Source organism: Salvelinus sp. IW2-2015, linkage group LG4p (assembly GCF_002910315.2).
Source record: "Salvelinus sp. IW2-2015 linkage group LG4p, ASM291031v2, whole genome shotgun sequence".
Taxonomy (NCBI): Eukaryota; Metazoa; Chordata; class Actinopteri; order Salmoniformes; family Salmonidae; genus Salvelinus; species Salvelinus sp. IW2-2015.
The window spans coordinates 19767983-19794655 of record NC_036841.1 but is presented as its reverse complement, the minus strand read 5'-3'; the positions used below and the strand labels follow the sequence as shown (position 1 = coordinate 19794655).

General features: G+C 43.3%; 3 protein-coding genes across 8 annotated transcripts; 2 read left to right on the top strand and 1 right to left on the bottom strand.

Moving 5' to 3' along the window:
* Nucleotides 1-115: 115 nt before the first annotated feature.
* Nucleotides 116-1804, bottom strand: trappc4 (trafficking protein particle complex subunit 4). The gene is made up of 6 exons (XM_023982802.2): nucleotides 1779-1804; nucleotides 1384-1580; nucleotides 1051-1225; nucleotides 826-929; nucleotides 589-715; nucleotides 116-476 (listed from the first exon to the last, which is right to left on the bottom strand). The coding sequence occupies exons 1-6, from the start codon at nucleotides 1802-1804 to the stop codon at nucleotides 398-400; spliced, it is 708 nt and encodes a 235-aa protein (XP_023838570.2). The 3' UTR covers nucleotides 116-397.
* On the top strand, nucleotides 1796-4197 carry rps25 (ribosomal protein S25). 4 transcript variants are annotated; one of them, XM_023982800.2, is made up of 6 exons: nucleotides 1796-1879; nucleotides 2581-2676; nucleotides 2783-2966; nucleotides 3748-3890; nucleotides 3927-3945; nucleotides 4133-4197. In XM_023982800.2, the coding sequence occupies exons 1-5, from the start codon at nucleotides 1877-1879 to the stop codon at nucleotides 3939-3941; spliced, it is 441 nt and encodes a 146-aa protein (XP_023838568.1). In that variant the 5' UTR covers nucleotides 1796-1876; the 3' UTR covers nucleotides 3942-3945; nucleotides 4133-4197. The 4 variants fall into 4 exon arrangements, with proteins under 4 accessions (XP_023838568.1, XP_023838566.1, XP_023838567.1 ...); XM_023982798.2 differs by having other exon boundaries at nucleotides 3748-3945; XM_023982799.2 differs by lacking the exon at nucleotides 4133-4197 and having other exon boundaries at nucleotides 3927-4055.
* A 3348-nt stretch (nucleotides 4198-7545) lies between these two features.
* On the top strand, nucleotides 7546-26654 carry LOC111960665 (gamma-sarcoglycan-like). Of its 3 annotated transcripts, none has more exons than XM_023982793.2 (8): nucleotides 7546-7885; nucleotides 15372-15569; nucleotides 18362-18466; nucleotides 19252-19339; nucleotides 20152-20268; nucleotides 21221-21293; nucleotides 21436-21559; nucleotides 24149-26654. In XM_023982793.2, the coding sequence occupies exons 2-8, from the start codon at nucleotides 15375-15377 to the stop codon at nucleotides 24314-24316; spliced, it is 870 nt and encodes a 289-aa protein (XP_023838561.1). In that variant the 5' UTR covers nucleotides 7546-7885; nucleotides 15372-15374; the 3' UTR covers nucleotides 24317-26654. The 3 variants fall into 3 exon arrangements, with proteins under 3 accessions (XP_023838561.1, XP_023838562.1, XP_023838563.1); XM_023982794.2 differs by having other exon boundaries at nucleotides 7547-7885; nucleotides 15375-15569; XM_023982795.2 differs by lacking the exon at nucleotides 7546-7885 and having other exon boundaries at nucleotides 15449-15569; nucleotides 18366-18466.
* Nucleotides 26655-26673: the final 19 nt, after the last annotated feature.

Sequence of the window (26673 nt, the reverse complement as noted above, 5' to 3'; positions counted from 1 at the left end):
CTCCTTATATGGGTGAAATGTGTTTGAATAGATAAGACTTGAATAAAATACCTTATGTTGTGGTTTTAGTTACTTCTAAAAAGAATTACATTGGAAAGAAAGACTAGAGATGATAAATGTTACATCGTGGTGTTTATTCTTAAAGTATATACAAAAACAAAACATTCAGTATTTACATTGTATCCCAGTATAGCATATCCTTCTCATATACAAGTTATTCAACATTAGTTCGGAAATATCAGCACTGCTTGGAGACATGTTGACCCATATGCAGTGTACTATAGCTTCCCAGTCACAACAAACAATTCAATGGATTGGCAAAAAAAATAAGAAAAGGAACTGGAGCAATGGATACTCTGGATTTGCCTTCGTACACATTTTTCAGGGTTTTTTCTGCTCAAGATCCAGGTCCAAAGTTACCAGCTTTCTCTGCTATCTCCAATGCACCCTTCAAATTCTGATCAAAGAGTTCACACCTGTAACAAGAGAGGGCAAAATATCTCACCATGGTTGCTCATCAATGACTTGGCTAACTGATAGAGACTCATGTGAGAGACAGAGGGCAGATATTTGACATGTGACAGTTACCTGATAGGCATCTCCAGAGAGTAGAAGGGGTTCTTGAGGGCGAAGTCTGAATAGATCTCGTAAATCTTCCTGAGGAGTGCGTCAATGCCAGACTGCCGGGGGTCTGCCAGCACAATGAACTTTATACCTGATAAAAAGATGTTGACACTGAAGCAGATTTCGTTTTTCAAAACAAGAGCATTGCATGTAGACATCACATACAGTGACTGATCGCGGTGTTTGAATGCATGGCTTTACCAGTGAGTGTCTGAAAGCAGTGCAGTTTGAACATATCTGTCTCCAGCATCTCAATTCCTGAACTGCCAACTTCAGGGGACAGCTGTGAACCAATAGCAAACAACCTAGGAAAGAGTACAATACAACATGCAGCAAGATCATGGAAAAGCCTATGTCACCATAGATAAATKATTTATTCATGTTAGAGCAGATAGGTGTAATCACTTGAGAACTGTAACTACTTACGAATGAAACATTGAAGCCAGCATCAGTTTTTCATTTGAACTCAAGCGAGCCCTTCCGAAACGTATGGACACCGGATAGTTTGTTGAGTCTTTCAAGTATTCGATGATCTCCTTCCCATCCGCCGTGAACTTGCCGTTGACATCCACTCCATTGATGGACAGTAAAGCATGGCCCACTAAATTAATAGAAGTATGCGTGGACAATGTTAACAATAAATATAAACATGCACAATGCAACATTTGAGTTCCAACCATGACATATTACCAGTTATCACTATATACATTGTGTAAGCCTTGATGTGATCAGTTGACTGTTGCTGACAACTTACTGTACCTCGGATTCCATCGCGTTGACCAAATGATACAACAACTTTCTCATCGTGGATCTTTAACACTAAATCTAAAGGATAGCTGAATGTTTTCTCTGCTTCTGCTCTCGGTACATAATTGTCATACTGGTAAATTAATCCCCCAGCCTTATTTACAACATACACACTGAATATCGCCCTCTTTGCCCTTTTTTCCGCACAGCTGACAATATTGTCACGTGACAGGAAATATTTCAGACAAAATCTAAAATAATCTTGAACAGAGGTAACTTTACATGCGTGTTCATTCGTATTATTATTTTTTGTTTAATATGGCATCTATATTTATTTTGCAGATTTGTTTATTATTCATTCTAAAACCAATCTATAGAAACAGTATAGCAAAAATAAACTACATTACCCAGAACCATACTTCCACATCCACATGTACGGGTTCTCTTAGGGGCTCGTGCACGGGTTGAACTTCCTTTCACTCCGACATCTTRACGGTGGGACATCATGGTAAGAGTATTAGCGTAATTTTTCTTTAAATTCGAGGGCGAACAAAATATTTGACTCGAAAAAGTTCAGTCTGGATAGATCGGGATGGGTAGGTGGAAAATATTATTTGTCCGCAGCGTTCTGACCGTGATTATGGATGGAATAGCTCACTTTACGATTCCTAGTTGGACATGCTTTCTAGCTAACGGTAGCTGGCTTGGCTACGTTAGCTGACCTGCGGCTGATGGTGCACTGCGTGATCAGCCAACCACCGGTTTATGTTGCAGACAATCAGTTGTCTTATCATGCCCCAATGTGTTGATATCTCATAGTCTGACCTTTCCCACACATGTATCAATTGATCCGAATATRCAAACTGCCCGCTAGTTCTCTGCAGACCACGGTTGGCTGGAGTCTAGACTGGAGTCAATTGTTGATTAGCTGGCTAGTTGTTAGCCTGTGACTAGGCCGTCGCTAGTTAATTTAGGTCTAACTAGATTTACAGACACTACTAAAATATGCACAGGCGTACATCCTATTTGGTTCAATTCCAATTGATGGGCTAACGTTAGTGGCTATCTGAATTAGCAAACCAACTGACGTTGTCTTCTAAGTTATAGTGCACTTACAAATTACCAGCAGAAGTTTGCTAGTTTTAGGGAATGTGTGGTGGTTCATTCCGCATAAGTAAGATAATGGTACTGTGATGTGGCTTATTCCAGCCTCCTAAAGACGCCAAGGGCAAGGGGAAGGATTCCGGGAAGTCCAAAAAGGACAAGGACCCAGCCAACAAATCCGGAGGCAAAGCCAAGAAGAAGGTATGTCCTGGTATCCATTGATCTATTCTTGGGGGTTTATTCCTTTGGTGTCATAAAATGGTTGCACTGTCAGGAGTGAGCAACCTCTCCCATTTCCCCTGAGCAGAAGTGGTCCAAGGGAAAGGTGAGGGATAAGCTCAACAACCTGGTCCTCTTCGACAAGGCCACCTAYGAAAAGTTGAACAAGGAAGTGCCCAACTACAAGCTCATCACACCAGCAGTTGTGTCCGAGAGGCTAAAGATCAGGGGGTCTCTGGCCAGGGCTGCCCTCCAGGAACTGCTCAGCAAAGGTAAACCCTGACCCCTGCTCTTGATTCTCAACCACAGTGTTTACYTGTAGTGAATTTGCTTAAATTAAGAACTAGTCGGGTAGCCACATCTGACTTTATGTAAGGCAGGGCCCTAACATCAAAGTGCGGATGGTACATGTTTGTCAGAATAGGCATATACACTCTTTTGCATGGACTGCTGGTACACTACTGTCATGTTTATCTACAATAGTTTTTTTTTTTGGCATGCTACACTCTGTGTCAGTAGTCTGAGGACAATGATCTGGTTCAATTTTGAGCTTTGCTACAGTGAACCCCAGTTTGACTCAACAAGGCACTGACTCTTGTGGGTCTGCCGCAGAGCCAACTGGTACAGATACTTTTACAAAGCCTGTTAAGCCCCACTTACATATACCGATGTTTAGTGCTCCTCTCACTTGCCTTCCAAATGAAACACTAAATATTTCAGAATTAGAACTCTTACTACAAAATTAACATGTTTTGTAATGTTCGTAAGTCCTGTTCCCTTCAATGTCACTTCTAACACCTGTCGGCAGTATAGTCTTCCTTCAGGGGGGGAAAATACTGTCGTTTTGGTCAATATTGGCTCTGATCAGTGACTACTAAGACTGGCACTGTAACTTGATGTCTGCTCTTTCAGCATCAAGTGTTGTGTATATTGTCCTAACTTGTCAGGGCAGTGAGTGGGTCTGACTTTTCTGAGTGAGTTGGTAATGTGGGACCATAGTATTTCAATATCTGTACAAAATAAATGGCACGTTCCATTCTGCAACCCCTCTAGGCATGATCAAGTTGGTGTCAAAACACAGATCGCAGGTGATCTACACACGTAACACCAAGGGTCCCGAGGAGGAGGGTGGTGTTGTGGTTCCAGACAAGCCAGAGAAGCCTGAGAAGGCAGCTAAGGCATCAAAGGCAGAGAAGGCAGAGAAGGCAGAGAAGGGAGAGAAGGGAGAGAAGGAAGAGAAAGCATAAACCGGTATGCGTTATGCTAGTACTCCCGTTGGAACTAGCCTACATTCTATTAAAAATAACTGAAGATTGCTCACTGCAATTCACTGTTGCTGATTTTTAGTGTTTTAGCAGAAATGTAAACACAACATGTTAACAGGGCAGGTTGGAGGACTACTGCTATGAATCCCATCTAAAACAATGTTTTTTTTCAGGTTGTGCTGTTGTGATTCCTGCGTCCACATGTGTGATGTAAGGTGAATAAAAATCTGAAAATACATTTGCATTACATTTTTTTGTATTCCTTGTAATATTCTCTTACTCTCCCTGTCGTCTGTGTACTCATCATTTTGAAGAGACTTTATAGCTCCAGGTGTAAGGCGGTGATTCATTTAGTTACATTTGGCTGGAGATCTGTGCATCTAGATTCAGTATGAAAACTCCAATTGATATATTGTAATGTACACAGCAATTGATCTCGCAATATCTAGAAGGAAATGCCATTCAATCTCCACAGGACTACAAACCTTGACTTTGAACAAATTGGGGTTACAATATCACACTCAACAATGTTGCCTCTGCATTAACACTTTAACTTCGTTATGGCCATCATTGGCAAATCAAATCCAGGACTTCTGACCTGCAAATAACAAAACCTGACTGTTGATTGTTTTYTATTCTTGCCCTCACATTAAATCAGTTTGAAAATGTAATCCTGATAGGAGAGGACAGGGCTGTGGAGTGTTGTGGTATTACGTTGTCAAAATGGTTCTTTGGGGACAGAAGACAAGCGGGCTGAGGAGGCACCCTGCCGAGCATGTTTACACCTGATTTAGTGTGTTGTGTTCAATTAGTATCAATGCTTCCCTTTATAATGGGACTCACCCAACCCTACATTTGTGCTTTCACTCAAGCTGCATTTGTTAATTTTGGCACCCATTTAAATTCAGTAGGACATCCAGGTTCATGCTATGATCGTGTTACTGCATTCCATATAAGGTGGATTGTTTCCAATGCATTTCTCGTAGGCCTATCTGGGATCCTTGCAACCCTACCGTAACCTTTCAACAACAAAAAAGTACTTCAGTGGGGGATGTCCCAAGGATGCAATATAATGAGGGACCAATACATTTCTGCTTCCGTCCATGTTTGGGTCTACAATGGATGGCTGTATAGTGCTGCCACAGGCAACTGAAGGGTATGAGTTATTTATTGACAAATGGCATGAACTAAAACAACTCKGCTTAGGGGCTTGAGTTAGGGATGTGTGAGATGCAGGGTAGCCTACTGATTGATGCTGTAGCTTGTCATTGAGCAGCACTACCTGGCGCTGCGACACGGGGGAAAAAAGCACGATGCACACTGATAGATTCACAACCTCATCTGCCACCATGAATTCCTCTGGCATCCCGCCTTGGAGAGAGCAACTTAAAAAAAATATATATGTTCCTTTTCAGAGCTTATTGATTTTTATGAATAACTATGTATGCTATGGTGGCCAAAATGTCACATTAATATGCACATGTAATTTTATCTCATCAACTCCGGATTAACTTTTTAGGTTGTCCAGATGTGTTCATTATGAAACGATAAACCATCAGATCAGATGGGACTTGTTTTGAGTAGGGTAAAAATTGTCTCCATCAGCTCTGGACTGGATCAAATAAAATAAATGCATCAAATTACCAAGACAAGCGTTTAAAGTGAAAATATATTTGAATATACWGTGCATTCGGGAACTTCAGACCCAATGACTTTATTCAACGTTTAGTTACAGCCTTATTCTAAAATTGATTAAATTGTTTTTTCCCCTCAATCTACACACTACCCCCATAATGACAAAGCAAATGTATAAAATAAATGATATCACATTTACATAAGTATTCAGACCCTTCACTCGGTACTTTGTTGAAGCACCTTTGGTAGCGATTACAGCCTTCAGTCTTCTTGGGTATGATGCGACAAGCTTGGCACACCTGTGTTTGAGGAGTTTCTCCCATTATCTGCAGATCCTCTCAAGCTCTGTCAGGTTGGATGGGGAGTGTCACTGCACAGCTATTTTCATGTTTCTCCAGAGATGTTCGATCGGGTTCAAGTCCGGGCTCTGGCTAGGCCACTCGACGACATTGAGGCTTTTCCCGAAGCCATTCCTGCGTTGTCTTGGCTGTGTGCTTAGGGTTGATGTCCTGTTGGAAGGTGAACCTTCACCCCAGTTTGAGGTCCTGGGCGCTCTGTAGCAGTTTTTCATCAAGGATCTCTGTACTTTGCTCCGTTCATCTTTCCCTCGATCCTGACTATTCTCCCAGTCCCTGCCGCTGAAACATTCCCACAGCTTGATGCTGCCAGGTTTCCTCCAGATGTGACGCTTGGCATTCAGGCCAAAAGAATTCAAGATGTCATGTGCCTTTTACTGAGGAGTGGCTTCCGTCTGGCCACTCTACCATAAAGGCCTGATGGGTGGAGAGCTGTAGAGGTGGTTGTCCTTCTGGAAGGTTCTCCCATCTCCACAGAGGAACTCGAGTTCTGTCAGAGTGACCATCGGGTTCTTGGTCACCTCCCTGACCAAGGCCCTTTTCCCCAGATTGCTCAGTTTGGCCGGGCACCCAGCTTTTGGAAGAGTTTTGGTGGTTCCAAACTTCTTCCATTTAAGAATGATGAAGGTCTCTGTTTTCTTGGTGACCTTCAATGCTGCAGAAATGTTTTGGTACCCTTCCCAAAATCTATGCCTCGATACAATCCTCTCTCGGAGCTCTACGGACAATTCCTTTGACCTCATGACTTGGTTTTTGCTCTGACATGGACTGTCAACTGTGGGACCTTATATAGACAGGTATGTGCCTTTCCAAATCGAATCCAATTTAATTTACCACAGGTGGACTCCAATCAAATTGTAGAAACATCTCAAGGCTGATCAATGGGAACTGGATGCACCTGAGCTCAATTTCGAGTCTCATAGCAAAAGGTCTGAATACATGTAAATAAGGTATTTCTGTTTTACATTTTTTATACATTTGCAAACATTTCTCAACTCTTTTTGTGTCATATTATTGTGTGTAGATTTGAGGAATTATTTTTTTWAATCCATTTTAGAATAAGGCCATAACTAACTAAATGGAAAAAGTCAAGGGGTCTGAATACTTTCCGAATGCACTGTATTGTCCAACGAAATGCTTACTAGCAGGTTCCTTCTCGACAAYGCAACAATAATAAAAGTTAAGAATACGAACACAGTGGAGGCTGCTGAGGGGAGGACGAAGCCAATAGAATTACATCAAACACATATAAACCATATTTGATACCATTCCACTTATACTGCTCCAGCCATTACCACAACCCTGTCCTCCCCAATTTAGGTGCCAGCCACCTGTGGAACATAATGTAAATGGTGGTAGAATAGAATAAGCATTTTAGCATAAGTACTTAATACATGCTGTAATGTAGTCTGCCTGTTTCTTCTGTCACTGACAGCCCTCCATAAGATGAGCTATGTCTACCTGTCATATTGAAGCTGTCAAGAAGACCACCGCCAAACTCCCTAGTGAAAGCTATAAGTGAAGCTTCTTAAATTAGACACGATCATGCTTTTCCAGACACTGGTATTCATGGAAGCTAAGGGCACAAATCAGATTTGAGACAACTGTGATTTCCCTCCTTGACACTTTTGAAAGGATCCCAGACACCCTTCTGTATCTATGAGCAGTGGCTGCTCAGAGAGAGACATGATTTGAGAGGATAATCAAAAGAAGGGAAGCCCAAGGTAGAGAGAGGTACATTGGATATGCAGGAAGTGGGAGCGCCGTCCCGTGGTGATTAGTTGGGGCAGTTCCATGGCTAGATTTATGGCACGCAGTTGTTGAACGCCTGACAGACATCCGAGGCAAGGGCTCCACCGCTGCTACCCCTTTTACTGCTGCTTCAGAGGAGCTCTGTTTGCTACCGGAGAAGAAGCTCTGTCTCAGCACACAAAGGTAGGCAACATGCTCTGCTTTCTTAACTACTTAATGTTGTTGCTACTGTATGAGTTAGTGCTCTGTGAATATCTGCATCCTTTGAATGCTCTAGTGTTTCAACTCAAGTCTTTACAGTCTAACCTTTGACCTGTCTGCTGGTGACATTGGTGTCCCTTTTTGCGTCTTTGTTTTTATTTTTATAGAAAGAGAGAATATTGCATTTAAATGTAAGTGGATTTATTTTCCCTGTTTCATGTGCTGGTAATAATTTTACCATACATGGTCAAGAATATTGGAAGACAGAAAAATGTTGTCAGTGTACCTCAGTTATAATTTATGTTAATTTCCCTTGTTACTGTATCATTCTGTTGATTAGTTTTGCTCATGTTATGTCCTGTGGCTCTTTTAAAATGTAGAACCCAATGCTATGCCCTATGTTTAGAAAGAAGCATTACAGCAGATGGGAGATATGGACACAGCAGCTTAGACAGAGACAAAACACTTAGCAGAGAACGGAGAGGGCTTGGCTTTCGATTGCCTTCTTTCTGACAGCTCACACCTGAGCTCCTCTGAGTATTGTTTGTTCCCCTGCAGTCTTTATAAGTGAACATCCTCCAGCTAGCAATTTGAGAAAGTAATTTTTAACTCCCTCCCCGGCTTTGGAAGTTCTGCTGGTGCCTGATCAGGTCAAAGTGAGGTGCTAAGAGAAGCCTGGAATCTCAATTAGAGTCAGACCCTAGTGATTTAGACAGGCAGGCAGCAGTATACACAATACTGCTACAGCCCTTTAGCTTCACATGAGTGAAGACAGAACAGGGCAGTAAAAGTAGCATCACTGGTTTGAGGTTAATGGACAAGGGCCCCAAGACAAAAAGCAATGGGAAAAGTCTATGAGGTGAACTCAATACTCTTCATCACAGGAGGACAGTGAAATCTTATGGGACTATTGGGATTTTGAAATTACTTTTAAAACCCTTTCATGTGATCGGGCCTCATAAAGAACTGTTCAACTGCTATGCTTGTGTTCTGTGAAAGGGACATGACTAGCATTTTGTTTCCTAAAGCACATTAGCTGAGGGGGATTCTTACCATGGCAGTCCAGTGGCAAGGTTATTTAAGGAATGTTTATTTGGGTTGCTATGTGACTGGGCTGGCACTCTGAAACTGGAGTCTGAAAATCTTCAGTCACCAGGCTGCTCTCCTCTGTTTTAGCAGTAGACCTCATCCTAATGCTTCTCTTTAAATTAATTGGGCAGAGAAAATACATTTTACACCTCTATTAATAGTTATTCAACCTGTATTATTCATTTAGGCACTCCACAGAATATTATTACAGTGTAATTGTTTTAACACATGTATGCACTTTCTTAAATTCCTACTGCCAACACACTACATGAACATCTCTCATTTATATACTATGAGGCCGTTTTTTAAAGCAAGGTTATAAGCCCTGTGTGCATGTTTTTTTCAGTCAGATGTAGTTTGTATTCACTATAAGACGGGTCAAGAGGAAACCAATTTTGGGAACTGTTGAAATCCAATTTGTTATTATGATTCATCCTGATGACTCAGTCAAATTAATAATACAAATGGGCATTGGTATGAAAAATAGGTATTCCACACAACAAGGATTACTTCTACAATTCCCTTGTGGAGGTAATCCTTGGGTTAGGTTTTTTTGCTACATTTGTGTTGTAGTGAAATAAGAGCTATTTATCACTGCTGGGCTGTGGAGCCAGTGTGCCAGGTCCTAGGGAGAGGTGGATCCTGGTGGGAAGAGATGCTCTGTATCCTTTATGCCAACACGCTTGCTGCCTTTGCAAGTTTGCATTTTAATGGTAACAGCAGGAAACAAGCTGTTTGTATACACAATGACTAGGCGTTATCATCTTCTCTGAAACATCTCTTCCTAGGGGACGGACCCAAGCAGGGAGCATGTATACTATTCATCCATTTACCTTTGATATAGACACTAAGATATACCGCTGATTCATTAATCATGCATTTATCTGAAAAGCCTTTGGCAAGTTTTTTGGAATTGGAGGTTACAAGTTTGATGTTTTCTTTTCCACAAAAAACATTAAAACTTTATTGTGTACCAAAATGTTGTCTTAACAAACAAAAAGGATGAGTTATAATAATAAAACAAAGAGCTATAATAGTGCCACACATTACCAGTTAACTCCCCCAGCCTCTCCAGATAGGCCTAACCTTATCATTATTGGTTGGGAGCCAGCCAAATTACACTGAGGTGCTGTACTGGCTCATGTCGGGATAGAATTATAGTCCACAATGAAAAGTTGATCTTTAAACATGATGGAAACCATGTTTACTTCTGCAATGAGGCGGAGCATCTGTACATATTGTCACGTTCCTGACCTGTTTTCTGTTAGTTTTGTATGTGTTAGTTGGTCAGGACGTGAGTTTGGGTGGGCAGTCTATGTTTTCTGTTTCCTGATTTGCGTGAATGGGTACCTAATATGGTTCTCAATTAGAGGCAGGTGGTTTTTCATCTCCTCTGATTGAGATCATATTAGGTAGGTAGTTTCACAGTGTTTGTTTGTGGGTGGTTGTCTCCTTGTGTCTATGTTTGCACCATACGGACTGTTTCGTTCGTTCGTCAGTTTTGTTTTGTAGTAAGTACTGTTCGTTCGTTCGTTCTTCGTGTTTCATGTAATTCGTGGTCCAAGTCTGTCTACATTCGGTTTGTTATTTTGTTTAGTGTCAAGTATAGTTCGTTTTGTCTTGTTCAATAAATTCATTATGTCTTATTCCAACGCTGCATTTTGGTTCAATCCATGCTCCTCCTCTTCGGATGAAGAGGAGGAGGAACGCCGTTACAGAACCACCCACCAATCCAGAACCAAGCAGCGCAAGTTTGAGCAGCGGCCAAGAAATAGACTCATGGACTTGGGAGGAAGTATTGGAGGGAAAGGACATGGGCTCACATTGGGAATATCGCCGCGCTCGTGAGGAGATGGAGGCAGCGAGAGCCCAAGAGCGGTGGTATGAGGAGGCAGCAAGGAGACGTGGCTTGAAGCCCGAGAAGAGACCCCAAAAATGTATGGGGGGGGCTAAGAGGTAGTGGCCAAGGGCAGGTAGGAGACCTGCGCCCACTTCCCAGGCTTACCGTGGAGAGCGGGAGTACAGGGCAGACACCGTGTTACGCAGTAGAGCGCACGTGTCTCCTGCACGTGTGCATAGGCCGGTGCGGGTTATTCCACTCCTCGCACTGGTAGGGCTAGATTGGGCATTGAGCCAGGTGTCATAGAGGCCGGCTCAACGCGTCTGGTCCAGTGCGTCTCCTCGGGCCGGCTTACATTGGCACCAGCCTTACACATGGTGTCCCCGGTTCGCCTACATAGCCCGGTGCGGGTTATTCCACCTCCCCGCACTGGTGGGGCGACGGGGAGCATTCAACCAGGTAAGGTTGGCAGGCTCAATGCTCAAGGGAGCCAGTACGCCTGCACGGTCCGGTATTTCCGCGCTACCTCCCCGCCCCAGCCCAGTACACCCCAGTGCTACACCACGCACCAGGCTTCCAGTGCGTCTTCAGAGCCTGTTCCTCCTCCACGCACTCTTCCTATGGTGCGTGTCTCCAGCCCAGTGCCTCCAGTTCCTGGCACCACGCACTAAAGCCACCTGCTGCGTCTCCAGAGTCCTGTACACACTGTTCCTTCTCCCGCACTCGCCCTGAGGTGCGTGCCCTTAGCCCGGTACCACCAGTGCCGTACCACGCACCAGGCCTATAGTGCGCTTTGAGAGGTCAGTGTGCCCTGTCCCTGCTCCCGCACTAGCCTGAAAGTGCGTGTCCTTAGCCCGGTGCTCAGTTCCGGCACCACGCACCAGGTCTACAGTGCGCCTTATCCGGCCAGAGCCATCCGTCTCCATAGCGCCATCTGAGCCATCTCGTCTCCATAGCGCTCAATCGGCTCGCCCATCCATTGAGCCATCGTTCTCCATAGCGCCATCTGAGCCGATCACGTCTCCATTAGTCGCCATCTCTGGAGACCCATCCGTCTCCCCAGCGCCGTCTGAGCCATCCGTCTGCCCAGTGCCGTCTGAGCCATCCGTCTGTCCTCGAGCCATTAGAAGCCGCCCGTCTGTTCCCGAGCCGTCAGAGCCGTTCGTCAGTCAGGAGCCGCTAGAGCTCGTTCGCTCAGTCAGGATCTGCCAGAGCGCCAACCGAGACAGTCGGGGGGCCAGCTCAATAGCACTGTTTGATTTTTATATATTATTACTTTCTGTGATTATTTGCCCCCAATTGGTGGCCCCCCCCCCCGGCCCCCACCCCCCCCCCCCCCCTCCCCCCCCCCCCCCCCGACAGCGGGGGGGGTGGGGCTATGGCTGTGGGACAGTTCTTCGCCGGCGGGGCGGGCGGGCGGGGGGGGGGCCTGGGGGGCGGCGGCGGAGGGGGGGTGCGGGGGTGGGGTGGACGGCCAACAGCTGCGGGGGTGGGTGCGCAGCGCGCATGCAAACACGAAAAGGGGAGTGGAGCCCCCCCCCCCCCCCCCCCCCCACCCCCCCCTGGGGGTGGGTACGAGAAGATGGGGGGAGGAGGGGTAACCCCCCCACCACCCCCCCCCCACCCCCTTCCCCCATATTAATTCATAAAAAAACAAAAGCCCACAACAACATAAAAAATTCAATAAATCACATAATAACCAAAAAACCTTCCACCCAATACCGGCACAACATTCAACAAGAATATCGAACAAATTATAGACCCCCTGAAAAAAAAACCTGAAAAAAAGAGAAACAAAAAAAAGGGAAGAAGAGAGGGGAGAGGAAGAGAGAAGAAAGAGCGAGAGGACGGTGGGGCGGTGTGTCGGGATAATGTATCAACGATAAACTCAAGCCTCTATAATCCATCTAGTCTTGAATAATACCCAGATAAATAAATCACCTTTCCAATCATAAACTAATAAGTCTGTTTTTCTCCCGACATCTAGAAGCATCCTTTTGTTTTTCTCTGTCGGGGTGTCAGGGCCCGTCAGTCAGGAGCGTGACACCGCGCTCGAATAGACAAAGCCAAGAGCCGCCAAACCAGACAGGATCTGCCAGCGCAACAGAGGCCCAGCCGCCAAACCAGACAGGATCTGCCAGAGCCGCCAACCAGACAGGATCTGCCAGACGCGCCAACAGACAGGATCTGCCAGAGCCGCCAACCAGAACGGATATCTGCCAGAGACCGCCAACCAGACAAGGATCTGCCAGGCGCCAGCCAGACAGGATCTGCCAGACGCATGAGCCATGAGCGTCCAGAGCCGTCAGTGAGCCATGAGCAGCCAGAGCCGTCAGCGAGCCATGAGCAGCCAGAGCGTCAGCGAGCCATGAGCGTCTAGAGCCGTCAGCCCTGCCATGGCGTCCAGAGCCGTCAGCTGCCATGAGCGTCCAGAGCCGTCAGCCTGCCATGAGCGTCCAGAGCCGCAGCCTGCCATGAGCGTCCGGAGCCGTCATTCATCCAAACTGCCTCTCAGTCCAGAGTGTCTCTCTGTCCGGAGCTGCCCTTCAGTCCGGAGTTGCCCCTCTATCCTGAGCTACCTCTCTATCTCTGAGCTACCTCTCTATCCTGAGCTACCTCTCTATCCTGAGCTATCCCTCTGTCCGAGCTACCTCTCTGTCCTGAGCTACCTTGTCCCGGAGCTGTCCTTTATCTTGGTATTGCCCCTTAAATTGGGTGGGGGAAATAAGAGGGTGGTCATTCTAAGGGGGAGACGTAAGCTGGGATTGACTATGGTGGGGTGGGGACCTCGCCCAAGCCTGAGCCACCCCGTGGTCAGATGCCCACCCAGACCCTCCCCTAGACTTTTGGTGGTGCGTTCGGAGTACGCACCTTGAGGGGGGGTTATGTTCCGTTCCTGACCTGTTTTCTGTTAGTTTTGTATGTGTTAGTTGGTCAGGACGTGAGTTTGGGTGGGCAGTCTATGTTTTCTGTTTCTATGTTGGTGAATGGGTACCTAATATGGTTCTCAATTAGAGGCAGGTGGTTTTCATCTCCTCTGATTGAGAATCATATTAAGGTAGGTAGTTTCACAGTGTTTGTTTGTGGGTGGTTGTCTCCTGTGTCTATGTTTGCACCATACGGGACTGTTTCGTTCGTTCGTCGTTTTGTTTGTAGTAAGTACTTGTTCGTTCGTTCGTTCTTCGTGTTTCATGTAAGTTCGTGGTCCAAGTCTGTCTACATTCGGTTTGTTATTTTGTTTAGTTGTCAAGTATAGTTCGTTTTGTCTTGTTCAATAAATTCATTATGTCTTATTCCAACGCTGCATTTTGGTTCAATCCATGCTCTTCCTCTTCGGAATAAGAGGAGGAGGAACGCCGTTACACATGTAAATCACCCAAGCTGCTATGTCTCCATTCCTGACTGGCATGAAACAAATCAACATTTTTTATTTTTTATTTTGTCAACAAGTTGAGATGTTAGTATGAAGTAAACAGCAGATCTTGGGGAAACTTGATGATACAGAAACTAAGTTGTGTTGAATGGTTTGTTGATTAAACGTGTGCATTTTGCAGTATTGGTGTCGACCAGTGGAGGCTGGTGAGGGGAGGACGGCTCATAGTAATGGCTGGAATGGAGTAGATGTTCCATTCCATCTACTCGATTCCAGCCATTACTATGAGCCGCCCTCCCCTCACTAGCCTCCACTGGTGCCGACAGAGATTAAATGAATTTAACAGATTCATTCATTTGTATCACCTTTATCGGTCACATTTAATCATTGTGTCTGTGTATTCTTTACACACACTCAAGGAGTGTTAAACATGATTCTAGGATTCAGTGTGGAGATTATTTGGTGAATGGGGTTGTTTCATTGTCATTGATCGTGAAAGGCATTTTATTTAGCTACTGTCTACAACTCAATACATTTTCTTCTGGCATTGCCTTGAATGAAAGTATGAATGTTGATTAATACATTTAATGTGACACCAGCCCTGGCTCCATTCCTGTAGGGCAAAAAAGCTATGGCTATGTACTCAGCTGTCACAGCCTGTATTCTCAGCGCATCCTTGTGAAATACATTACTCATGTTGTCTCTGCTCTTATATGACATGAATATGAAGAAGCAGCAATGCCTTTGCCATTTAGATCTCTGGTATTGTTGATTTATATAAGCATGCATTCCGACAGAACCCAAGAATCACGCTCTGTTCAGTTCTATTTCGTCTGGACTTCAAACGAAAGTCAGTGGAATGAGGAGGAGTTTTCGCCCTCTTGCTGTTAGCCATCTTTAATAAATGTTGGAAATATACTCAAGTTTTTCATCAGTGTTCTGGACAGATATCCAGCTGATCATTAGACACGTAGGTGTTTAGAACAATAAGAACAGGTTTTGTACTGTACATGGTTGCTGAAGCTATGAGGCAATTTCCATAAGATGAAGCATGATGATGATGATGATATGTATAAAGAGATGCACCACTTCAGGGTGAGGTATAGTTGATGTCAAACATGTCCATTGATTTAAACTACCTCTTCATGTCCCTGTGTTTTCCCCAGCAGATGGTGAGGGAGCAGTATGTCACCACCACCCAGGACAGCAGTGTCCCTGCCCCGGTCCCTGACTCCATCTATAAGATCGGGATCTACGGTTGGAGGAAGCGCTGCCTCTACCTGTTTGTCCTGCTGCTCATCATCATCCTCACCGTGAACTTTGCCCTCACCATATGGATCCTCCGGGTCATGTGGTTAAACACAGTATGTGGGGTCTCTTAGCTCTAATTCATTAATAACACATGCTGCCTGACCTTTACAGTAGACTACACACAGATTGATTGGCACTTGTATGGACAAAACGCCATATAATCTTTCCTGCATCAATGAAAATGTGAGATGTTTGTTAATGAGACCTTGTCTACATTCTGATTGTGCCCACATTTTTAGACAGGTGTAGACAATCAAAAGACACATTGTGATCAGATCATCCTGCCCACCTCCTTCGGTAGTCAGAGACGCATTGTGTCTGGATATCTTACAAGTTTTGACAGATCTGGACAGAAACCATTTAAATCATCATTATTCTGCCTTGACAGGTGGCACCATTAACTGATTACTTCAATATGTGTCTTACAATAAATTAATATTATTTTAAAAGAATAGCTGTGAAATCATTTGCATAAAGGAAGAGACCAGGAAATCTGGTCGCAATGCAGACACAGTTTATTATTTTTATTTTTATTTATTTCACCTTTATTTAACCAGGTAGGCAAGTTGAGAACAAGTTCTCATTTACAACTGCGACTTGGCCAAGATAAAGCAAAGCAGTGTGACACAAACAACACAGAGTTACACATGGGATAAACAAACGTACAGTCAATAACACAACAGAAAAGTCTATATACAGTGTGTGCAAATGTAGTAAGATTAGGGAGGTAAGGCAATAAATAGGCCATAGTAGAGAAATAATTCAAATTTARCTATTAAACACTGGAGTGATGGATGTGCAGAAGATGAATGTGCAAGTAGAGATACTGGGGTGCAAAGGAACAAAAAATTAATAATATGGGGATGAGGTAGTTGGATGGGCTATTTACAGATGGGCTGTGTACAGGTTTAATGATCGGTAAGCTGCTCTGACAGCTGATGCTTAAAGTTAGTGAGGGGGATATAAGACTCCAGCTTCAGTGATTTTTGCAATTCGTTCCAGTCATTGGCAGCAGAGAACTGGAAGGAAAGGCGGCCAAAGGAGGGAGTTGGCTTTGGAGATGACCAGTGAAATATACCTGCTGGAGCGCGTGCTACGGGTGGGTGCTGCTATGGTGACCAGTGAGCTAGGATATGGCGGGGCTTTACCTAGCAAAGACTTATAGATGACCTGGAGCCAGTGGGTTTGGCGACGAATAGGAAGCGAGGGCCAGCCAACGAGAGCATACAGGTCGCAGTGGTGGGTAGTATATGGGGCTTTGGTGACAAAACGGATGGTATTGTGATAGACTACATCCAATTTGCTGAGCAGAGTGTTGGAGGCTATTTTGTAAATGACATCGCCRAAGTCAAGGATCGGTAGGATAGTCAGTTTTACGAGGGTATGTTAGGCTGCATGAGTGAAGGATGCTTTGTTGCGAAATAGGAAGCCGATTCTAGATAAAATTTTGGATTGGAGACGCTTAATGCGAGTCTGGAAGGAGAGTTTACAGTCTAACCAGACACCTATGTATTTGTAGTTGTTCACATATTCAAAGTCAGAACCGTCCAGAGTAGTGATGCTGGATGGGCAGTCGGGTGCGGGCAGCGATCGGTTGAAGAGCATGAATTTAGTTTTACTTGCATTTAAGAGCAGTTGGAGGCCACAGAAGGAGAGTTGTATGGCATTGAAGCTCGTTTGGAGGTTTGTTAATACAGTGTCCAAAGAAGGGACAGAAGTATACAGAATGGTGTCGCCTGCGTAGAGGTGGATCAGAGAATCACCAGCAGCAAGAGCGTCATCATTGATGTATACAGAGAAGAGAGTCGGCCCGAGAATTGAACCCTGTGGCACCCCCATAGAGACTGCAAGAGGTCCGTACAACAGGCCCTCCGATTTGACGCACTGAACTCTATCAGAGAAGTAGTTGGTGAACCAGGCGAGGCAATAATTTGAGAAACCAAGGCTGTTGAGTCTGCCAATAAGAATGTTTTTTAGAAAGAGAGGGTACGGATTGTCTAGCCTGGCTGATTTGTAGGGGTCCAGAATTTGCAGCTCTTTCAGAACATCAGCTATCTGGATTTGGGTGAAGGAGAAATGTGGAGGCTTGGGTAAGTTTCTGTGGGGGGTGCAGAGCTGTTGACCAGGGTAGGGGTAGCCAGGTGGAAAGCATGGCCAGACAGATAACAGACACATTTTAATACCATGTGTAGACACATTTCTGGAAATGTGGGCATAATCAGAAAGTAGACAAGATCAAAACAAAGGACTCATGTTAGCACCAGGTATAAAGGGGGCTTTGGAGTAACTGAAACAACACAACACCCTGGGAATATAGTGACTGCATTGGGAGAGCAAACACATCTCTACTGCTTTAGTTTGAGTTTAGCCTCAGTCCTGGAGGGTATAGACACATGTCTCTTATCCTTGGCATCCAATGGCTGCCTGATGGGATGAATCAAATTCAATATTTCCCCTCTAGCCGGGTAAGCTTAGTTTTATACACGTTTCCAGATTTCTCCGTCCTTTTGGAATATAGCCTGAGAGAAGTAGTTATTAGATGGAATTGAAATCAGATTCTGCTTTTGTTTCACACTATTGGATCATTATCAAAGTCACTATTGCCTGGGGTGCTATGAATCATATATTCACTGCAGTATGGTTAACTCCCAACACTAAACCCAGCAGAGACCGTCACCTAAAATAGATTCACTCACCATCCAGAATTAAAAACAACACATGGTGTCACAAAAATCCTTGGGGACACTATGGTCATGGTTAGTGAGTTCATTTGTTGTATTTTACCCTGTGCAATGTCTTTTCTCTGATGTATTGCTGAGTTCATTCTTTCGGCTTGTCATTTGAGGAAGGGATGGGACATCTAAAAGTAACAGCGGAGGGAGTGAGGCTTGAGGACGGCAAGTCAGAGTTCCTCTTTCCTCTCTACGCCCAAGAGATCCACTCCAGAGAGGTAAGCAAACAGGCTCCTACACTCCTCTTCCTTCTTCTCTTCGTCCCTCTCCTGATCCTCCTCCTCCTCAAACACCCACACCCAGTCCAATAGGTTTGTTTGGAATAAAGTGGTSTGGCTGCCCAACCTCTGACTCACTGTCAGGAAACCATAGAGATCAAAGTTGTTTGTTTGTTGAGCGGTTCCTATTAAGAACGCTGGGCAATTACATCAAAACAAYTTTTCTGAGTTTTCTGAGGCATAGTCATGAAATTCTGTGTATTTTTATATCACTCTCTTGCGTAGTTGGGAAATGTGTCTTACTCAATGAGCTTTGGCAGTCCCTGTGGATGCACAGTGCAGCGAGTTCCTTATTAACCTCCTGAATATTTGTGGTGGAAAACAGTTGGTGTGCAATCCAGCAGCAGATGGTAACACTGCAGCAGTTGTTTACATGTTATGGTTTTTCCTCACTCTATCTTTATGAGCTTCATTAAAAAGGAAATGTATTCACCATTTATGGACTCACACATTCATCAATCAAGTCTACAGTTTCTAACGAGATTCAGAGTTCATTATATACAACCTGATTTTCACGACCCGCCCAAATACGTTACATCTCTTTAGCCCATTGTAACTAAATAGTGTTTTCTGGAAGGTAAGAGGGATGACCAGGTACTTGAACCTGTGAGCAGAACGATACATTTTGTAGCGTTCAAAATGTTCAATTACAGTCCTGTCCAGTGATATCTGATAATGACGTGCACAGGATGCTCATTGATGACCGAAGAGTTATTTTGTTCCAGGACTCCTCTCTCCTGGTGCACTCATCTGAAAACGTCACTCTCAATGCCCGCAATGAAAATAATGATGTCACAGGAAGTCTCTCCGTAGGTAAGAGGACAGAAAACACACACACCTACTCACGTAAAGCATGCTGGCAATGTTCATATATTGCACTATTTAACTGATATGTGGAGAATTCAGCAATGTCATTAATGGACTTGTCCTGCAGCTCTACTGTATGTAATACAACATTAGCAATGACAAAAACGCATATCCCCTTTCATATTCCATCAGATTGCCATTAAAACCCCATTTAATCAAAAACATAGCTTTCTATAATCAGCACCAGAATGGCCTATCTGTTACACCAAGGCCCTCAGGCCTACAGAGACTATTATTTGCGTACCTTTTATGGCTGGCCAGCGGGGTTCGTTGACGAGTGTACCATAATTAGAGGGGTAACAAACGACTTAACTAATTATAGTGTTTCACGAGGCTGTTATGTATTCTTGGTTGTTATGCCATAAAAGGCATTGACCCATCTGTGACTCTCTGTGAAGGAAGTTTAAGACCGTTGAAGACCAGTTATTTGGTCTATTCCCCCTCAGACTTAAGTAGTTTGGAAAGAACATCTTGTTCTGTTCTTCTATAGAAGATGGTATTGAAGTGTTTTAAATATCTCACTGCCCAGAGGCAGTTGTACAGTAAGTATACCTGCAACCTTTGTTTGTTGTTTTTTTCTTTCTATGAGAGAGAGGTGACAAAGTGGAAAAATTCATTCAAATGTTAAAGCTGCGTGCATAATTTACATGTTTTAGTGATACAGCATATAATATCTCAATTATTTTAAGCCTATGTCTCCCAGTCCCACAGCTTTGACTGCTTCTGGTCTCTAATAATTCTCCCTGGTGTCATTTCAGGTCCAGATGTGGCCCAGGGAAATGCACCAAATTTTGTCATCAGCTCCAACACCAAGACGCTGTTTTCTGCAGATGACAAAGAGGTGGTTGTTGGAACAGACAAACTCCGTGTTACAGGTACCATCATGTCTGCAGTGTCAGTGTCACACCACTTAGCCCATACATGTGTATACAGCACTCCAGATAGGACCTACAAACAGGGTTTTCATTCATTTTCTTGTAATTTAAAGGAATGAGAACAATGTACTGAATCACTCAGTATTTTTCTTACATTGTAAATTGAAGCTAACTAATGCTACATGTTCAAGTTGCCTATTTTCCTTAAATATCTTTGTTGTGTCCAGTTGTAGAATTGCTGTGTGGGGTAATTAGCTGAAGAGAGTGCCCGTTGATAGCTTCATTATATCTCAGTCATCTGGACCCTGACTGACCGCTGAACGGTGACGTTCATTTCACTTAGCAAGACACTGAATGTCGTAGCAAGACACTGAATGTCTATAATGCAACAGCAGAAATACAGAGCAGAAGTTAATACAACCTTCGCCAGAAGACCATGCACAAACAGAACAAAGCTAAAGTTGTGTATACTGTTGCGATAGCACTCTAAGACCTAGTGAGGCTCTATAGTGTGATGTCAAGTGAGCAGCTTTGCATGCAATGGTAACATACGATTGGCAAAGGTAGATGGTAATAAAGATGTAATTAGCTAGGCAAGGGAGCTGTCACCCACAGTGATTAAATCACTGCAAACATATTCTCTCTCCTTCAATCCAGGGGGTTGGAGGTGACTGAGCCAGTGCACATGTCATCCTCTCGCTAACACCAGATGACAAACACCTAGGGAAACAATTGACAGTCAAAAACTGTAGAACCACTCACACTACATAGTATAATTAAATAGAACACTATTTAATGACTGTAAGTCGCTTTGGAAAAAAGTGTCTGCTAAATGGCATTTATTATTATATATTATTATTATATATGATATTATATTACAATATGTAACATGTATCTCCAATGATGTTTCATTGTAATTAACTATCAACTTACTGTGTTTGTTTTTATTTAGGTCCAGAAGGTGCCCTGTTTGAACACTCTGTAGAGACGCCCCTGCTCAAAACTGAGCCCTTCAAAGACTTGAGGTAGATGTTGGATCTAATAATCACTGACCTCTTGGAAGAGGCCGATATGAAATATGAACTCTTAATTCCATGCAATTTGTTGATTCTTTCATCACAGTCACACGTGGAACTGAACAAACTGATGTTCTCCTGTGTGTTCCAGGCTGGAGTCTCCAACCCGCTCTCTCAGCATGGATGCACCAAAGGGAGTCTTTGTCAAAGCACTGGCCGGGAACATCGAAGCGTCATCTAACATGGATATTCTATTGCACTCCAGTGAAGGACTGGTGAGGCAATGTGTGATTTACTTGCTATTGACTGACAGTACTGTACTTATATTTTACACTACATGTGGCAGAGACATGTACATTTACTCACTGGCCTTGATATTTATAAATAGCAGTGATGCTGTTCCCTAGTGGCATGTAAATGTATTTCAGCAGTGATGTGTAAATGTATATGTTTCAGCAGTGGCTTGTAAATGTATGTGTTTCAGCAGTGGCGTGTAAATGTATGTGTTTCTGCAGTGGCGTTTAAATTATGTGTTTCAGCAGTGGTGTTGTAAATGTAATGTGTTTCAGCAGTGGCGTGTAAATGTATGTGTTTCTGCAGTGGGTGTAAATGTATGTGTTTCAGCAGTGGTGTGTAATGTATGTGTTTCAGCAGTGGCGTGTAAATGTATGTGTTTCAGCAGTGGCTTGTAAATGTATGTGTTTCAGCAGTGGCTTGTAAATGTATGTGTTTCAGCAGTGCGTGTAAATGATGTGTTTGCAGTGGCGTGAAATGTATGTGTTTCAGCAGTGGCTTGTAAATGTATGTGTTTCAGCAGTGGCTTGTAAATGTATGTGTTTCAGCAGTGGCGTGTAAATGTATGTGTTTCAGCAGTGGCTTGTAAATGTATGTGTTTCAGCAGTGGCTTGTAAATGTATGTGTTTCTGCAGTGGCGTGTAAATGTATGTGTTTCAGCAGTGGCTTGTAAAAATGTGTTTCTGCAGTGGCGTGTAAATGTATGTGTTTCTGCAGTGGCGTGTAATGATGTGTTTCAGCAGTGGTGTGTAAATGTATGTGTTTCTGCAGTGGCGTGTAATGTATGTGTTTCAGCAGTGGCTTGTAAATGTATGTGTTTCTGCAGTGGCGTGGAAATGTATGTGTTTCAGCAGTGGTGTGTAAATGTATGTGTTTCAGCAGTGGCTTGTAAATATATGTGTTTCTGCAGTGGCGTGTAAATGTATGTGTTTCTGCAGTGGCGTGTAAATGTATGTGTTTCAGCAGTGGCTTGTAAATGTATGTGTTTCAGCAGTGGCTTGTAAATGTATGTGTTTCAGCAGTGGCTTGTAAATGTATGTGTTCTGCAGTGGCGTGTAAATGTATGTGTTTCAGCAGTGGCTTGTAAATGTATGTGTTTCTGCAGTGGCTTGTAAATGTATGGTTTCAGCAGTGGCGTGTAAATGTATGTGTTTCGCAGTGGCGTGTAAATGTATGTTTCTGCAGTGGCGTGTAATGTATGTGTTCAGCAGTGGTGTGTAAATGTATGTGTTTCAGCAGTGGTGTGTAAATGTATGTGTTTTCTGCAGTGGCGTGTAATGTATGTGTTTCAGCAGTGGCGTGTAAATGTTTCTGCAGTGGCGTGTAAATGTATGTGTTTCTGCAGTGGCGTGTAAATGTATGTGTTCAGCAGTGGCGTGTAATGTATGTGTTTCTGCAGTGCGTGTAAATGTATGTGTTTCAGCAGTGGCGTGTAAATGTATGTGTTTCTGCAGTGGCTTGTAAATATATGTGTTTCTGCAGTGGCGTGTAAATGTATGTGTTTCAGCAGTGGCGTGTAAATGTATGTGTTCGCAGTGGCGTGTAAATATATGTGTTTCTGCAGTGGCGTGTAATGTATGTGTTTCTGCAGTGGCGTGTAATGTATGTGTTTCAGCAGTGTGTGTAAATGTATGTGTTTTCACAGTGCGTGTAAATGTATGTGTTTCAGCAGTGGCGTGTAAATGTATGTGTTTCAGCAGTGGCGTGTAATGTATGTGTTTCAGCAGTGGCGTGTAAATGTATGTGTTTCTGCCAGTGGCGTGTAAATGTATGTGTTTCAGCAGTGCTTGTAAATGTATGTGTTCTGCAGTGGCGTGTAAATGTATGTGTTTCTGCAGTGGCGTGTAATGTATGTGTTTCAGCAGTGGTGTGTAAATCTATGTGTTTCAGCAGTGGCGTGTAAATGTATGTGTTTCAGCAGTGGCGTGTAAATGTATGTGTTTCAGCAGTGGCAGTACAGTATGTGTTTCAGCAGTGGCGTGTACATGTATGTGTTTCAGCAGTGGTGTGTAAATGTATGTGTTTCTGCAGTGGCGTGTTAATGTATGTGTTCAGCAGTGGCGTGTAAATGTATGTGGTTCTGCAGTGGCGTGTAATGTATTGTGTTCAGCAGTTGCGTGAATGTATGTGTTTCAGCAGTGGTGTGTAAATCTATGTGTTTCAGCATGTCGTGTTAAATGTATGTGTTTCAGCAGTGGCGTGTAAATGTATGTGTTTCAGCAGTGGCGTGTAAATGTATGTGTTTCAGCAGTGCGTGTAAATGTATGTGTTTCAGCAGTGGTGTGTAAATGTATGTGTTTCATCAGTGGTGTGTAAATGTATGTGTTTTAGCAGTGGTGTGACTGTATGTGTTCAGCAGTGCGTGTACATGTATGTGTTTCAGCAGTGGCGTGTAAATGTATGTGTTTCAGCAGTGGTGTGTAAATGTATGTGTTCATCAGTGGTGTGTAAATGTATGTGTTCATCAGTGGTGTTGTAAAATGTATGTGTTTCAGCAGTGGCGTGTACATGTATGTGTTTCAGCAGTGGTGTGTTCTGCGTCTGACCCCACCCCTTTGTTGTCTGTGTAGGTGATTCTGGATGCCGAGACGGTGCGTCTGCCGAGTCTCCCCCTGGGACACGGAGGGGTGTCTGGAAACGCTCAGGGACTCTACGAAGTGTGTGTCTGTCCTAGCGGAAAGCTGTTCCTGTCCAAGGCCGGGGTCACCTCCATGTGCAGCGAAAGCCAAGAGTGCTAGCGAGTGTCTTTGCCATCAGATTATACCATAGTGAATGAAAATGCCTTTAAATTGGGTACTCTGAAACACTTTCATATTAAGCAAAAAAACAATCACAACTTTTCAATTCTGAACAAAACTGCTGGTTGAACTGTAGACATATCCTCCTAAGTAATATATCTATGGTGCATTTTATTGATGAAAGTTACATTTGAGACTATTTTACTATGTAACTGAAACAGTGACATGACAACTTTATACCACATGAATAAGTGGCTTACTCCTGCAATATAGTTGTTGATACCATCTTATGTTTACACTGAGTTGAGATTGTTTATTTTATAATTACGGTATTATGGCTGGGCAATGAGGAGCTGGTTAACAGATTACATCCTATGCAATATGTTTTTGTGGTGCAATAATATAGGTATTTATGTGGGCCCGGTTTCCTGGACCCAGGTGAAGCTTAGTCCACAATGGACAATCTCCCAATGAAAGTGATGTTTAGTGTAGGCTTAATCTGGGTCCGGGAAACCGGCCTGTAGTGTATTAATGTAGGGCAAATGGAGAGAAAAGGATGATATGATCTAGTCTGTAGATACACTGAGTATACCAAACATTAGGAACACCTTCCTAATATTGAGAACAGCCTCATGGTGTCAACTGTTCCACAGGGATGCTGGCCCATGTTTACTCCAATGTTTCCCACAGTTGTGTCAAGTTGGCTGGATGTCCTTTGGATGGGTCATTCTTGATACACGTGGGAAACTGTTGAGCATGAAAAACCCAGCATCATTGCAGTGCGCCTTGCACCTACTACCATACTCCGTTCAAAGGCACTCAAATCTTGTGTCTTGCCCATTCACCATCTGAATGGCACACACACACAATCCGTCTCACTTGTCTCGAGGCTTAAAAATTCTTATTTAACCTGTTTCCTCCTCTTCATCTACACTAATTGAGGTATATTTAACAGGTGACATCGATAAGGGATCATAGCTTTCACCTGGATTCACCTGGTCAGTCTGTCATGGGAAAAGCAGGTGTTCCTAATGTTTTGTATACAAATGTAACCTAGTTATGGTCTAAGAAAGATAATATAAAATAGAGGTACAGTTGAGTGTGTTTGTGTTACACATTCATTATGCAACGTTAAGCAATCTGATACATCTGTTGCTAGAGATTTTAAACAGGGACTGTTTTCCCAAGTACTTAATTTAATCTCACAGTTCACCAGCTGCCACTGTGTTTCTGTAGTTTTTTTCATTTATGCATTTATTGTGTGAAATGTATTTATTTGTATGTTTTTTTAGGTGTGGTATGTGGCCATATATCACAAACCCCCGAGGTGCCTTCTTTCTATTATAAACTGGTTAACAACATAATTAGAGAAGTAAAAATAAATGTTTTGTCATACCCGTGGTATGCGGTCTAATATACCACGGCTCAGCCAATCAGCATTCTGGGCTCGAATCACCCAGTTTAGATTAGTCAGTCAAACTAATCAGTATACTGTAAGTAATAACTTTGCAAGAATAGGAAATTAAATGGATAGTGTGACATTTTGGCAACTAAGCCCCTTGWTCTACTTACCCAGAGTCAGATGAACTCATGGATACCATTTGTATGTCTGCGTGCAGTTTGAAGGAAGTTGAAAGGTACTTTCTGGAGCCATTGCTAACTAGTGCTGTGACTGGAAGTGTACAGGAACAGCTAGCATGCATTTTCATCACTCTCTCAAATTTGCTATATTTTCTTTCTCAATACATGGTTGTGCTTCTATCTCCTTCCTTGGTATAGGCCACGACATTAAATATGCTATGATGTCGCACTCCTAATCCTATTGCACTGCATTACTGTAGCCTACCCATAGCCAACTGTCACATACTGTCAAGGTTACCAGTCTATTTACTTTTGCGCATGTTTGGCTATTGAATTAGCAATTGATAAATGGTAGCCTACAATTTGTTGTGTGGCGGGAATAATAAACCAGTTATGTCAGAAAAGGAGACACGTCCTGCAATGTGATTATGATATAGGCCTATATAATAAATATATAATGCAATCTCTTTACCAATGGCAAATGCATCTGTTTTATCATTAGGCCTAAGTTTTAATGTTTTTATTAGCCTACCATCATTATAAATCCTGTGCATCAAACACCTCCCATTTGATCACCCTTCTAAATGTTGGCTTGACATTTGCATGGAGATAGGCACTTTCCTGTCATGTTCACAATTGATAAATACCAATCTTTGCAGGAAAACTAGCGCTCGCAAGGTTCAGAGTATTTTTTGTGCATATGCTCCTGCCTATGTGTTCTATTTTAGGGAATATTTATTGTACATTTTGATTTTTTTTTTTTTAAATGGTAGCTT